This window comes from Patella vulgata, chromosome 2 (genome assembly GCF_932274485.2).
Source record: "Patella vulgata chromosome 2, xgPatVulg1.2, whole genome shotgun sequence".
NCBI lineage: Eukaryota > Metazoa > Mollusca > Gastropoda > Patellidae > Patella > Patella vulgata.
This window is the reverse complement of record NC_065880.2, coordinates 84,902,435-84,914,925: the sequence shown is the minus strand read 5'-3', so window position 1 is coordinate 84,914,925 and position 12,491 is coordinate 84,902,435. Positions and strand designations below refer to the sequence as shown.

The 12,491-nt window shown below is 38.6% G+C and overlaps 1 protein-coding gene and 1 long non-coding RNA gene across 3 annotated transcripts in view; one reads left to right on the top strand and one right to left on the bottom strand.

The window, feature by feature from the left end:
- LOC126812148 (SPARC) overlaps positions 1-1,989 on the top strand; it is a 40,569-nt gene extending 38,580 nt beyond the window's left edge. For both annotated transcript variants that reach the window (XM_050538417.2, XM_050538418.2), the window contains exon 9: positions 493-1,989. In XM_050538417.2, the coding sequence (XP_050394374.1) occupies positions 493-551 (59 nt within the window). In that variant the 3' untranslated portion in view covers positions 552-1,989. The remainder of the gene's footprint in view (positions 1-492) is intronic.
- A 1,466-nt stretch (positions 1,990-3,455) lies between these two features.
- LOC126812162 (uncharacterized) lies at positions 3,456-8,883 on the bottom strand. Its single transcript, XR_007675820.1, has 4 exons — positions 8,787-8,883; positions 6,917-7,081; positions 5,287-5,529; positions 3,456-3,828 (listed from the first exon to the last, which is right to left on the bottom strand). It is a non-coding gene; the product is annotated as an uncharacterized LOC126812162 (long non-coding RNA).
- Positions 8,884-12,491: the final 3,608 nt, after the last annotated feature.

Here is a 12,491-nt window from a genome sequence, read left to right as displayed (position 1 = left end):
ACAAGTACGAGAGAACATGAACCAGAAACGACCGCATGGCATCATCACGGCCATCTTGGAATTGTGACGTCATGTCCAAGCGATAACAAGTACAAGCAATATATACGTCATTGAGTACATAAACCACCTGGAATCATGTTTGGCTTCGTCACAGTCATCTTGGAATTGTGATGTTATATAAAAAATCGAAGCACAGTTATTATACAAAGAACATGCATGTTCTTAATTTGGCAGACCCAAAAACAAGAAAGAGTGTACGCAAGCAGTTCCTGGTTCTAAAATAATTCCTCAAATGAGCGCCTAAAATCTATCACGGTGTGCTATTAGGCCTGCTATTACATTGTGTAGCCTATAACTGCAGTAACACACATTGTCACACCCACACACTCACACCCACGACTTCATCCGGGCGTGGGTAAATGGTCTGAACAAATACATAGTTTTATTGCGGTTATTTATCGAACGCTAACTTTTCTTTTCTTTTTCTTTCAGTTAAACTTGAAAACAAATGTAAAGCCATCAGAAACGCACGTGGACAAAAACGACGTTAATAACAACCGGAAGTACACCAAATAGCTAACGACACACGTGATCTCATCAACGTGCATGTTCGCCTCAAAAAATTATTTTAAAATTAAATATCATATTTGATTAGATAGATAAACTATTGAATAAAGCACATTATTTCATGTTAATTACAGGCAATCTCTGCACAGTGCCATCTCACACCAGGCCTGCTTGAAAATATAGCATAGATGGTGCTGTTTAGAGATTGAAATATAAGAACACCTAGCAACAGTATTTTATCAGAAAGTTTGTCTTACGGTTAAAATATACCTTTATCATTTATACACGCATCTATAGCTTTATTTGTAAAACAACGTTGTCTCTCATTTTAATTATGTGTATGATCATAGGCTAAAGGGCAATAACTCTCGACGACAACCAGCGACTGGAAGTTCTTAAGTTCAATAAACATCACTGTCTAGTTTTTAAAAAAAAACAAGGTCAGTTGTCTGGGTAGTTGTGACTACTGACTGTGTTTGTTAGTTTTTCCAGTTACGAATATTTGACAACTGACCGGAAGTACTTAAGATGACCCTGGCTAGGCCTAATCATCTTGTCTGAGTTTCCAAATTACAGAGTAGTAGATATATGAAAATTCATCTACATAAATTCAGTTAATAACGACTCGTGTTGTTAAACGTGACATTAAAATCAATTGATATTTGGGGAAATTCCCCATTTTAATACGTCGTATCAAGTGTCGCTAAGTCACCAAAGAATCAGTCAGGATTATGGGCTCTGGTCATGGGAGTACATTTTTGAAAAGATTGTATTTTATATTCCACATACATGTGCCAAATATTCTATTTTTATACCATTGTACACTATAAATAGAATAGATATTCTAACCAATGATATTAGTATGCTAAAAAAAATTTTATTAACCCCCTCGTTCCTACTAACCCTTAAGTAATGCACCCATTTAACCGTTGCAAAACGAAGGATTTAACAATTACACGTGAGTGTGTGGACGGTCTGGGCAATGAACAATGTGACATCGAGACTAAACTCCTTATCCAGAACATCCAGTGTGGCCCTGTCTTTATCTGGAATATAAGTAGTGGGCTTAGAGAAAGCCTAGATTGTTTCAAAAGCACAAGGAAAACTACGAATGTCCTGACTCACGTTTAATCTTAAACCTCCGTCATTTGTTATTTGAAAATGCACGTCAACTAACACTGCCATTTTTATTGCATATTATTCGAAAACTTTTCTACTTTTGTTTTATTCAATTTGATGTGTTCTACAGAGTACTCACAACTTTCTGTCGATTTTATTAAAGGAGATCCCATTGGCTAGATTGTGATAAATTGGATCTGTGTATCCAATGGCGTAAATTGGTGCTTTTTGTCTATTGAATTATGTCGATTAGTTTTTTGTACAGATTTTTCACCCATGAAATAAAACAGTCATTGGCTAAAATGTTGTTGTTTTATAGCACGGGGCAGGGTGTGCATATCTTTCTGGAACACCCGATAACACTTCTCCTTAATGCTAGGTTCCCACTATCACGATTCGTTCTACGATTGAAATTGTGGCTAATGAAGACGAACATATGCCATATAGTGTGCTATGAGGTGAATTGTGCTCGGACAGTGGCGCTACGACCTTATTACAAATTCCAACTGTCAAGGGTCCTTTGAAGCGCATGCCATTGTGTACACGGGGTCTCGGCCTTTCGTTCTATATGAACGACTAAACATTGTCCCTTGTCAGGAATTCCGTCCGGCACCACGGACGAAGGGGAACCACGCCGGAAAATCACGATGCCCCCCCCCCCCGCAGCTGGACTGCAACCTTTTTGGAAAGCCGAACAGTGATATAAGTTTGAAGGTTACAAGCAATACCAGAGGCAATAACTCCACAAATAATTCCTGCGTAACTCTTAATTTCAATCAGGTTCATGTCTGTTAGTGATTACAAATACTTGGGCAGACTACTGGGCGGATCGAAAGACAATACCAACGACTAAATATGACAAGTATAGGGGTCTTTAGCACTGCCGGACTGGGGCCATCTGTCCACCTGTCCGTGACAGGTGGGCCTAAGCTCATTAAAAAAAAGTGGGCCTAAGCCCATAAAGAAAAAAGAAAAGAGAAGAAAGGAGAGGGGGAGGACAAAAAAGAAAGAAGGAAGGAGAGGACAGGATACTTGTGTGGGCCTTGGTCAATGACCTGACAGGTGGGCCTTTGGCACACCAGTCCGGCACTGGTCTCTAGCTTTGTGAGGAAACCAGAGAACCCAAGGAAACCCTATCTGATTAAAACACAGGTCCTATTTCGTTTCGTTTTTTTAGTTTAAAATTTCGTTTTACTTGTCTTTACTACATTAGAATCTGGAAGAGTTTTTTTTATAAAACCCGCGTTATAAATGATGTGAGGGATGAGCCAATGAAACGATACCGTACTGTGGGTAACCCACTAGAAACATCAACGCCTATTGGTTAATCAAATGTCTGACGTCATAGGTCAAAAGCCGCTCGTATGTCCCTTGACACGGCCTCCCACTACAACCGGTCAGATTTTCATGTAGTAGAGGACATTGAAAGTATTAAAAAAACGAAACGAAATATAGATCTGTAGCGGCTATTGACCCTATGACGTCAGACATTGATTACTCAATCAGCGTTTACGTTTCTAGTGGTTTACCCACAGTTCCGTGCGTAAAAAGGCCGATAACTTGCCGTAACAGACCGTTTCATTGGCTAATCCCTCACACCACCCAGAACACGTCAATGATAACAACTCTTCCAGATCCTAGTGCAGTAAAGGCAAGTAAAACGAAATTTTGAACTATAAAAAAACGAAACGAAATAGGATCTGTGTTTTAATCAGATTGTGACAGACCTTGTGATCTAAGGCGCAGTAAGTTATGTAAACACACACATAAATGATTTAGAATGTTTAATTCACTTGTGGTTGAAGTAGTAATAATTGGTGGTGTAACATCTACGTCCACGGTACTGATATCGCAGAAGTCGGATTCCTGTAAATACTTATTGATTCGACACCACTCGGCAAACTTCGGCAGATTCCGGCACCCTACATCTAGTTTCATTGGCGGACTTCGTCATACAGCCGAGGCTAGATGTAGGGTACTGGAATCTGCTGAGGTTTGCCGAGTGGATTCGACACTTCTTTTAATTCTAACGGCATGGATTTTTGGTACAACCAACTTCGCCATTTCTACAGAAACACTGGTTACAACCATCCATAAAGAAACCAAACTGGCTATACGCTTGTCCTTTATACGTACATCCACCTGTAAAATACATGTAAAATACAACATGTTACATTATAATACCTTCGTGCACATGTTAAAAAGGCATATTCCCGTTAGAGTAGAGCTTTTCTGTACCGACTAGGCCAATGAAGACGCCATGCCGTGTGCAATGAGGGGAAATTTTTGCCCTGGCAGCAGCGCTACGGCCCACTCTAATTACAAATTCCAAGTGTAAAGGACGGATTCTTTTACGTGCACGGGTGGTTTTTTTTTCGTGCCTTGACAATTATCTATAGTAGAACTGAAATGAAATGGAGTTTAACGCCCTACTGTTCTGCTCCGACTGGGCTAAAGAAGACGGGCATACGCCATACAGTGTGCAATGTGGGAAATATTAACCCGGACAGCGGCGCTACGGTCTACTCTTACTACGAATTCCAGCTGTCAAGGATTCTTTTACGTGCATGCCAATATATACACTGGACCTCGGTTTTTCGTCCCTTACGAACGAAAATACGTTGTCCGTTGACAATTATCTACAGTCAAACTGTTAACTTGATTATAAAACAGTATTCACGTGTGTATCGAAAACAGTTAATGTTATTAAATCAGTTATTGTTTGTAATATTCATGTATAAAATAGTTATTATTTCAAATATTTGTGAATAAAACAGTTATTATTTCTATAGTGTATATTTCTTATAACATTCGTTAGGTATAAACATTAACTAGATGTTTTATACTCGAGCTAATGTTATAACCAATAACTACACGAATGTTATAGTTGTTTCATACTCGACTCGAGTGTTATAAACAATAACTACACGAATGTTATAGTTGTTTCATACTGTTTTATACTCGAGTGTTATAAACAATAACTACATGAATGGCATAACTGTTTTATACTCAAATGTTATAAACAATACCTACATGAATGTTATAAATGTTTTACACTCGAGTGTTATAAACAACATGAATTGTATAACTGTTTCATACTCGAGTGTTATAAACAATAACTACATGAATTGTATAATTGTTTTATACTCGAGTGTTATAAACAATGACTACATGAATTGTATAACTGTTTCATACTCGAGTGTTATAAACAATAACTACATGAATTGTATAATTGTTTCATACTCGAGTGTTATAAACAATAACTACAAATGTTATAACTGTTTCAAACTCGAGTGTTATAAACAATAACTACATGTATGGTATAAATGTTTTATACTCGAGTGTTATAAACAATACCTACATGAATTGTATAACTGTTTTATACTCGAGTGTTATAAACAATGACTACATGAATTGTATAACTGTTTTATACTCGAGTGTTATAAACAATGACTACATGAATTGTATAACTGTTTTATACTCGAGTGTTATAAACAATGACTACATGAATTGTATGACTGTTTTATACTCGAGTGTTATAAACAATAACTACACGAATGGTATAACTGATGGAAGATAATTAATATACAAGAATCATACCTGTTCTCTGTACATTCAATAGATCGTCACCACCATTCCGATTTCGATTACGGTTGCGATTGCGGTTACCATTCCGGTTATCATTCCGGTTACCATTCCGGTTACCATTGGGGTTACGGTTACCATTACCCACACAGCCTTTAATCGTACATCGAACACGACCACCGTGACATGAACACCAGTTACACTCATTCATGAAATTCTCACCATCTTCATATGTATCACCATTAAATGAACATGTCGCTGAAAAACGTAATCAGGTTTGAATTATTATCATAAAATCTCTTTTGTGTCGGTACTTTTGTTGTATGCAATATCAATCTTAGTGAAAGTCGGGGTGAAACCCCCAGCTAGAAAGGGGGGGGGACAGTATTGTCCTTATAAAATGGGTTGGGAACCCTCCACAGGTGGACTTTGGCCCCGAGATTCTCCTTTAGTAGCTCCCCGGCCAAAGAAGAAGGGGTATTAAGGATTTCTGAACGGAGAGGCTTGTCCTTTTGATCATAACGTCTGTCATTCAGTCAATTGGCGTGGTTTCGATTCCCCGCGTGTACGTGACAAGGAGTAAGCTCGTCTTTCCAACTTCATTGGTTTTGTCCGGGTCCTCCGGTCCCACTTTTTAAGATCCCTACGCGCAAACAGAAATATAAGGGAATGGCAAACCATGCTAGAATATTCGTTGTACGTGCGCCGATAAACAACAGTTTATCCTGTTCTAACGGGGCACTATCCACCAAAACCTCCTGTCTTCATTATCCTGGTCGATAAACCCCATTTCATATCAATTCATTCCCTCTAGATTCTAGATATCCCCAAATGAATTCTTTGGTACACTTTCAGCGCATACAAAAAAGGACTGGTGTTTGTCTTATCCTACAAACAAAAAACATTTTCTAAGACTATGCTCTGCAAGTATTGTAGAGTCGTATGTTACCTGGCCGACATTTAACGTGTGTGCTTAAAGGGACAATAACACTCTTGCTGGTTTGACAGCTCCAGAAAATAAAAAATAGCCTTATTCTAAGTACTATTTGTGTTAGTGTCCTACTTGTTGTGTAAATTATCCATTAAATCCTATTTTACTTGTCCAGAGGGTTCAAAAGTATTTTTAAATCCAAGTCACATTTGAAAAGCTTTACGTCAGGCTTTTCAAATCATTTAGTTGAATTTTTCAAATTTTTTAAATTAGGTGTGTTAAGATGAAATTTATATCACCAATTAATTGTAATATTGTAAAATAGTACAATTTGTTGACCAGAATAAAGATTGGGACATATTATTCAGTTACAACAAGAGTGGTATTGAGCCTTTAAGATATGTCATTGGGTTAAGTGGCATGCTGTCGATGCGTGACAAGGATTAGTGTTCCAGCCCTGACCAACCTCGTCCCCTACTCGCAAGCGAATTATTGCAATAAAAATGGACCATAAATTAGTCCAAAAATGATCTAGTTTGTGTTGAATGGATGTTAACCTCTCCCTCTCCCTCTTCCCCTCTCTCTCTCTCTCTCTCTCTCTCATTAACAACCGACAAGGTGCCAGTAGTAACCAGCGGCTGTCGGTCGCGATATGCATTCAAATTCACATTAAAGTTATTATAGAAATAATAAATTAGTAGCCTAGAAACTTACGACGAGCAGTAGCGACTTCAACTTGACTAGACGTTTCTTCTTCGTCACTATTTGTACAACCCATCCTCATACAGGTCGCTCTACCATTACTACATGAACAGAATCTACAGCCGTCTCTCCAACTTTCACCATCACCATAGGTCGTACCTTTGTAACTGCATTCACCTTAAAGAGGCATTATGGGAGATTAGATAAAGAGTTGACAGTTCTCGCTATAATAGGTAAAAATAGATAACGTGCGTAATTAGAATATGCTGAAAATTTCAGTCAAATTGTTCCACTCTGAACCGAGATATTAGCTTTTGAACTTTAGGCTAGCCTCGATTATCATTACTAAAGTTGGTACGATAAATAACAAAGCCTCGATTATCCACTTTTACGTTTAATTATTTTTCAAAAAATGTATTCCAATCCGCTAAATATCGCAGGCTAACGATGGCATCGAGGGTAAATTATGGTCTGGATAAGTTAATTAATTTCTAATTAATAATTTAGATAACATTTCAGGCCTAAAGAAAAACCTGCAATAGGCAGATTTAGCTCTTGCATAATGTATGTTTAAATTAGGACCAGTTGTACGCATGACAATGAGTAGGGTCGCCTGTCCAACCTCGTGGGTTTTCTCCGGGTCCTCCGGTTTCCTCCCACTGATAAAGACCCCTACGCGCAAGCGAATTATTGAAATAAAATTAAACCATATGTTAGTCTCGAAATGACCTAGTTTGTGTCGAGTGGACGTTAAACCCCATTTCTCTCTCTCTCTCTCTAAATTAGGACGTTAAATGAAATGAAATGAAACCGGATACACGACAGAATGTTTTCAAACTCACTGAGGTGGCATATGGAAAAACTGAAAATGAACTAGGGTTTAAAGGACATTATTACCATGTCCGTGCATTATCATGTTTTCATTAAGTATAGAATGAATAAAAACAAGGGAATGTACGGACTATTTCTATTTTTTTCGTTTTCTCTTATCTAGTGACATTCAATTACTGTCTTGAATTGTAAGATATATTCTCAAGTCTCACATAACAACTGTTGGTCTTCGAAGGAATTATTAGTGAGTAGAAATTCGCTTGAAGGATAACTCGTGTTTTCTTTTTGCGTTCGTCACTTCTGTTTATTGAAATCTTCATTACGCATCTATCGTAGCAATGCAATGATCTGTGTGTTAAAATTATATTTGGAACGTGTTTAACCAGTTCTATCACATATGTGATAATGACTGACACCAATATTGTCCTTTAACGTCGTACTGTTTTGCTAAGAAATCGGACATAAGCCACGAGGGAACTTAATTTGTCCGGAAAGCGGCGCCACTGCCTACTCTTATTTCGAATTCCAACAGCCATGAGTTCTTTACATGCACGTCAATGTGTACGCGAGACCTCGGTTTTCGTCCCATCCGAACGACTATACGTGGTTTCCTGTCATACCCTCCGTCCAACATCACTGATAAGTGACAAGTGGAAACCACGCCGGAAAGTCAAGATGAACTTTTTCACGGAGATCGAACACGGGGCCTCCAGGTTAGCGAGCCATGACGTTAAGATGACGTCGACTCACTATCCAGGGAGGTCAAGAGTTCGAAACTGGTGTTGGGCGGGAAAGGGCCTGGTGACAACAAGGCGTCTAGTCAAGTGTTTCCACATACTCGCCACTGAGTACTATCAAGACGATGCTGCTGGGCCTCGATTTATTTACGCCATCCGAACGACTATGCGCTTACCCTTAATGCGACCTGCCATCCAAGATGTTTCTCGGCCAACACCGGTGCGAGCACGAGACCTCAGTGCCACCATCATGCTCATTGCCGATCCGTGGCTAAAATAAATCAGTCAAAATTTAAGTGCAAGACAAGACTTACCTGCAGATGCAAGACCAATGATACAGATGCCGAGAAAAACAGTAATGATGTTCATCGTGATATATACGATAATGATATCTGATGAAGATGTTTATCGGGTTTCAATTTATATACACGCTAATTAAAATTATATTACCATGCATTTTCCGCTCATAAATCTTCATAATAGCATATAATTGTACAATTGACTAAGCGACATTAACAAATTAATCATTAAACTTTAATAAATCTGTTATAGTTGTGTTTTAATTTGACCTAAAAATGTCATCTATGACAATTAACCATTTTTCCTTTGTTCAGTTTTTTTTCTCAAATCGACATGTGGGTTGGATTGCCGAATGGTATATAGCGCGTGGGCGCTGTATCATAAAGTCTGTCATTGAGTCAACTGGCGTTGTTTCGATTCCCAGGTTGTACGTGACAAGGAGTTTTCTCCGGGTCCCCCGGTTTCCTCCCACTGCTACGCGCAAGCGAATTATTGAAATAAAATTGGATCATATGTTAGTACCGAAATGACCTAATTTGTGTCGAGTGGACGTTAAACCCGTGGCATTTCTCTTTGCTTTGACCTCTGTCAGTGGTGCACATGGAATGGCTGATAATGTCTAGTCGTTCGGATGGAATAAAACCAAGGTCCTGTCTACACATTGAAGTACACTTAAAGCGGAAATTTCAAATTTTTAAGTTATATTTTTAAAATTTATTAAAATAAAGCCTTAAAATAGATGGTATCCATAAACAGTCCTACCTTGTTAAATAATAATCCTATAATTCACTATTGCCAGCTGAGAAATTGGCAAAAATATCATTTTCAACTTCAAATTCCAACGTTGAGGAAATGATGGACCATTGTTTTCAATAGGAAAACAAGGGAGGTAATTGTGTTGTTATTTCCTGTGTAAATGAGTTTTAAGTGTGAGAATGACACCTATGATCGTATAATAGTGAGTTGATAACCTGGCAAAAATATCATTTTCAACTTCAAATTCCAACGTTGAGGAAATGATGGACCATTGTTTTCAATAGGAAAACAAGGGAGGTAATTGTGTTGTTATTTCCTGTGTAAATGAGTTTTAAGTGTGAGAATGACACCTATGATCGTATAATAGTGAGTTGATAACCTATTGAGCAAAAGACATAGAAATAATTATGTTTTGACTTTCTTAGAAAATATGAAATTCTCGCTTTAAAGGAATTTGAAATAAGAGTAGGCCATAGCGCCACTGTCTGGGCAAAATTTCCCTCATAGCATACTGCATGGTGTATGCTTGTCTTCATGAACCTAGTCGGAGCAGAACAGTAGGACGTTAAACCCCCTTTTTTTAAATTCCATTTATTTGATTTTCCAAAGAAGTATGTCTAGATTTTAAATTCTCAGAGCTTTTATTGAGATTGTCAGATTTTTTTTAAGGTAACAAAAATTAGTCAAGAAAAAACGAGAAAAATAGAAAAAGTCCGTGCATTACCATGTTTAACTTTTTCTATTTTTCTCGTTTTTTTCTTATCTAGTGACAGTCAATTATTTTTTTGAAATTTTTTTATCATATATCCTCTCACAGTCTCACACAACAACTTTTGGTCTTCGAAAGAATTATTAGTGAGCAGAAATTCGCCCATCTATCTGTTATCACCCGTCACTTCAGTCAGTTATATAGAGGGATAACTCGTGTTTTCCTTTTGTGTTCGTCACTTCCCTTTCTTGAAAGCTCCATAACGCATCTATCGTAGCAATGATCTCTCTGTTAAAATATATTTGCCCCCCCCCCCCATTAATCTGGTCTGCCCTCTGTTTGCCCCCCCCCCCCCCCAATAATTTTAGAAAATAAAAAAAAGTATTTGTGACCCGTTTCGGTAATCAATACCTTCTACGGTGAATAAATCCCACATCCTCACTCAGTCATAAACTTTCATGTTGTAGAGCATTTCCGACAGTCTATTTTTCAAAATTTTCTTGGCGAGGTCCCAAATGGACTCGCTACTTTGGCGCTCACAAGAGGAATTCGTTGAAGTTCGCAAGTCCGTTCGTTTGACATTTTGTTCTCTAGTCGGATAAACTAGTGATCAGGCGACGGACGGTATCCTGTCAGATCTATTTATCTCGACGATCGGGGCCTGACCGAATACTGTAAGATAGCATTTCCGGCAGTCTGTTTTTCAAAATTTTCTGGGGGAGGACTCCCTACTTTGACGCTCTTGAGTGGGCTTCGTCGTGATTCGTAAGTCCGTTCGTTTGACACTTTACCTCATCGATCAGTGCCTGAAATACTGCCAGGCTGCATTTCCGGCAACCTGTTTTTCAAAATTTTATGGGGGAGGCCCCCTACCCCTAGTTAAAACTCATGCCTTTGCCCCCTTAACCTTGGACTTTGCCCCAGCTTTGCCCCTCCAATCACCGACGGCTGGCGCCACCACTGTGACTGACACCCCCATTGTCCTTTAAGTAAATGACCGCATTTGTTAAAATAATTGCGTGAAATCTACGTATAGAACCAGAATTGTCAGCTGGCGCAACATTGTTTCCGGGACATGTCGACTTCTCGCTGTGAGAAGCAGAGATTATCAAATGCCCGCAATAGGCGTCCAAATGAGGAAGGTAGTCATTCTTATTCGTAATCACTACCTTTTAAAAGTCCATGGTAATATTTAAAACCAGAATCTCGATTGTAAGCATGGATGTGATAATATTTAAAACCAAAGTTTCTAATGTAAGCATACAACTCCTAAACAATATCTTTAAAAGTCCATGGTAATATTTAAAACCAGATGTAAGCACAAAACTCATAAACACTGAATCTTTAAACTCTTAAACTACAAAGGCAAACTCTTAAACTGTGGTAATATTTAAAACCATGCAGAATCTCTAATGTAAGCATAGAACTCATAAACATCGAATATTTAAATGGTAAACTCTTAAACTCGAATGATGTAGTGGGTTATACATCACTGAAACCCAGAATTCTAAACGTTTGGTCATTAAAGGTTGGAATCTCTAATGTAGGTGGGGATCACGTGGCTAAGTGGGTAAGACGCTGGCTCGCTAGCCTGGAGGCCGGGTGTTCGATCCCTGCATTGGCCGAGAAAGTTCGTCCCGATTTTCCGGCGTGGTTTCCCCTTGTCAGTGATGCAGGACGGAGGGCCTGACAAGGACAGCTGTCTAGTCGTTCGGATGGGGCGAAAACCCGAGGTCCCCGTGTACACATTGGCGTGCACGTAAAAGATCCCTTGGTAGTTGGAATTCGATATAAGAGTAGGCCGTAGCGCCGCTGCCCGGGGAAAATTTCCCTCATAGCACACTGTATGGCGTATGTCCGTCTTCATTAGCCCAGGTTAGGAGCAGAACAGTAGGACATTAAACCCCATTTCATTTCTAATGTAGGTAGGTTACACTCTAAAACACAGGATGTCCAAAATGTTTGGGGTTTTGTAAAAGTCAGATCCTAATTAATTTACGACTGCAAATAAGGATAGAAAGACAATAGTTATATGAATAGTATATGGTTTGGTATTTTTTCATAAAATACACTTTTCTTGGCAATTACTGGACCTAGTCTTGAACGCAGAATCTGTCGAAAGTGTCATTGGTACTTTTTCTTGTTATTGCCGATGAATTGAGGACTGTTGGTTTCTTCGACGTTTAGCCCCTAGACAATTAATAATTATTTGATAATTTGGTGAATATAACATGTGAAGTTTCTGTAGACAATA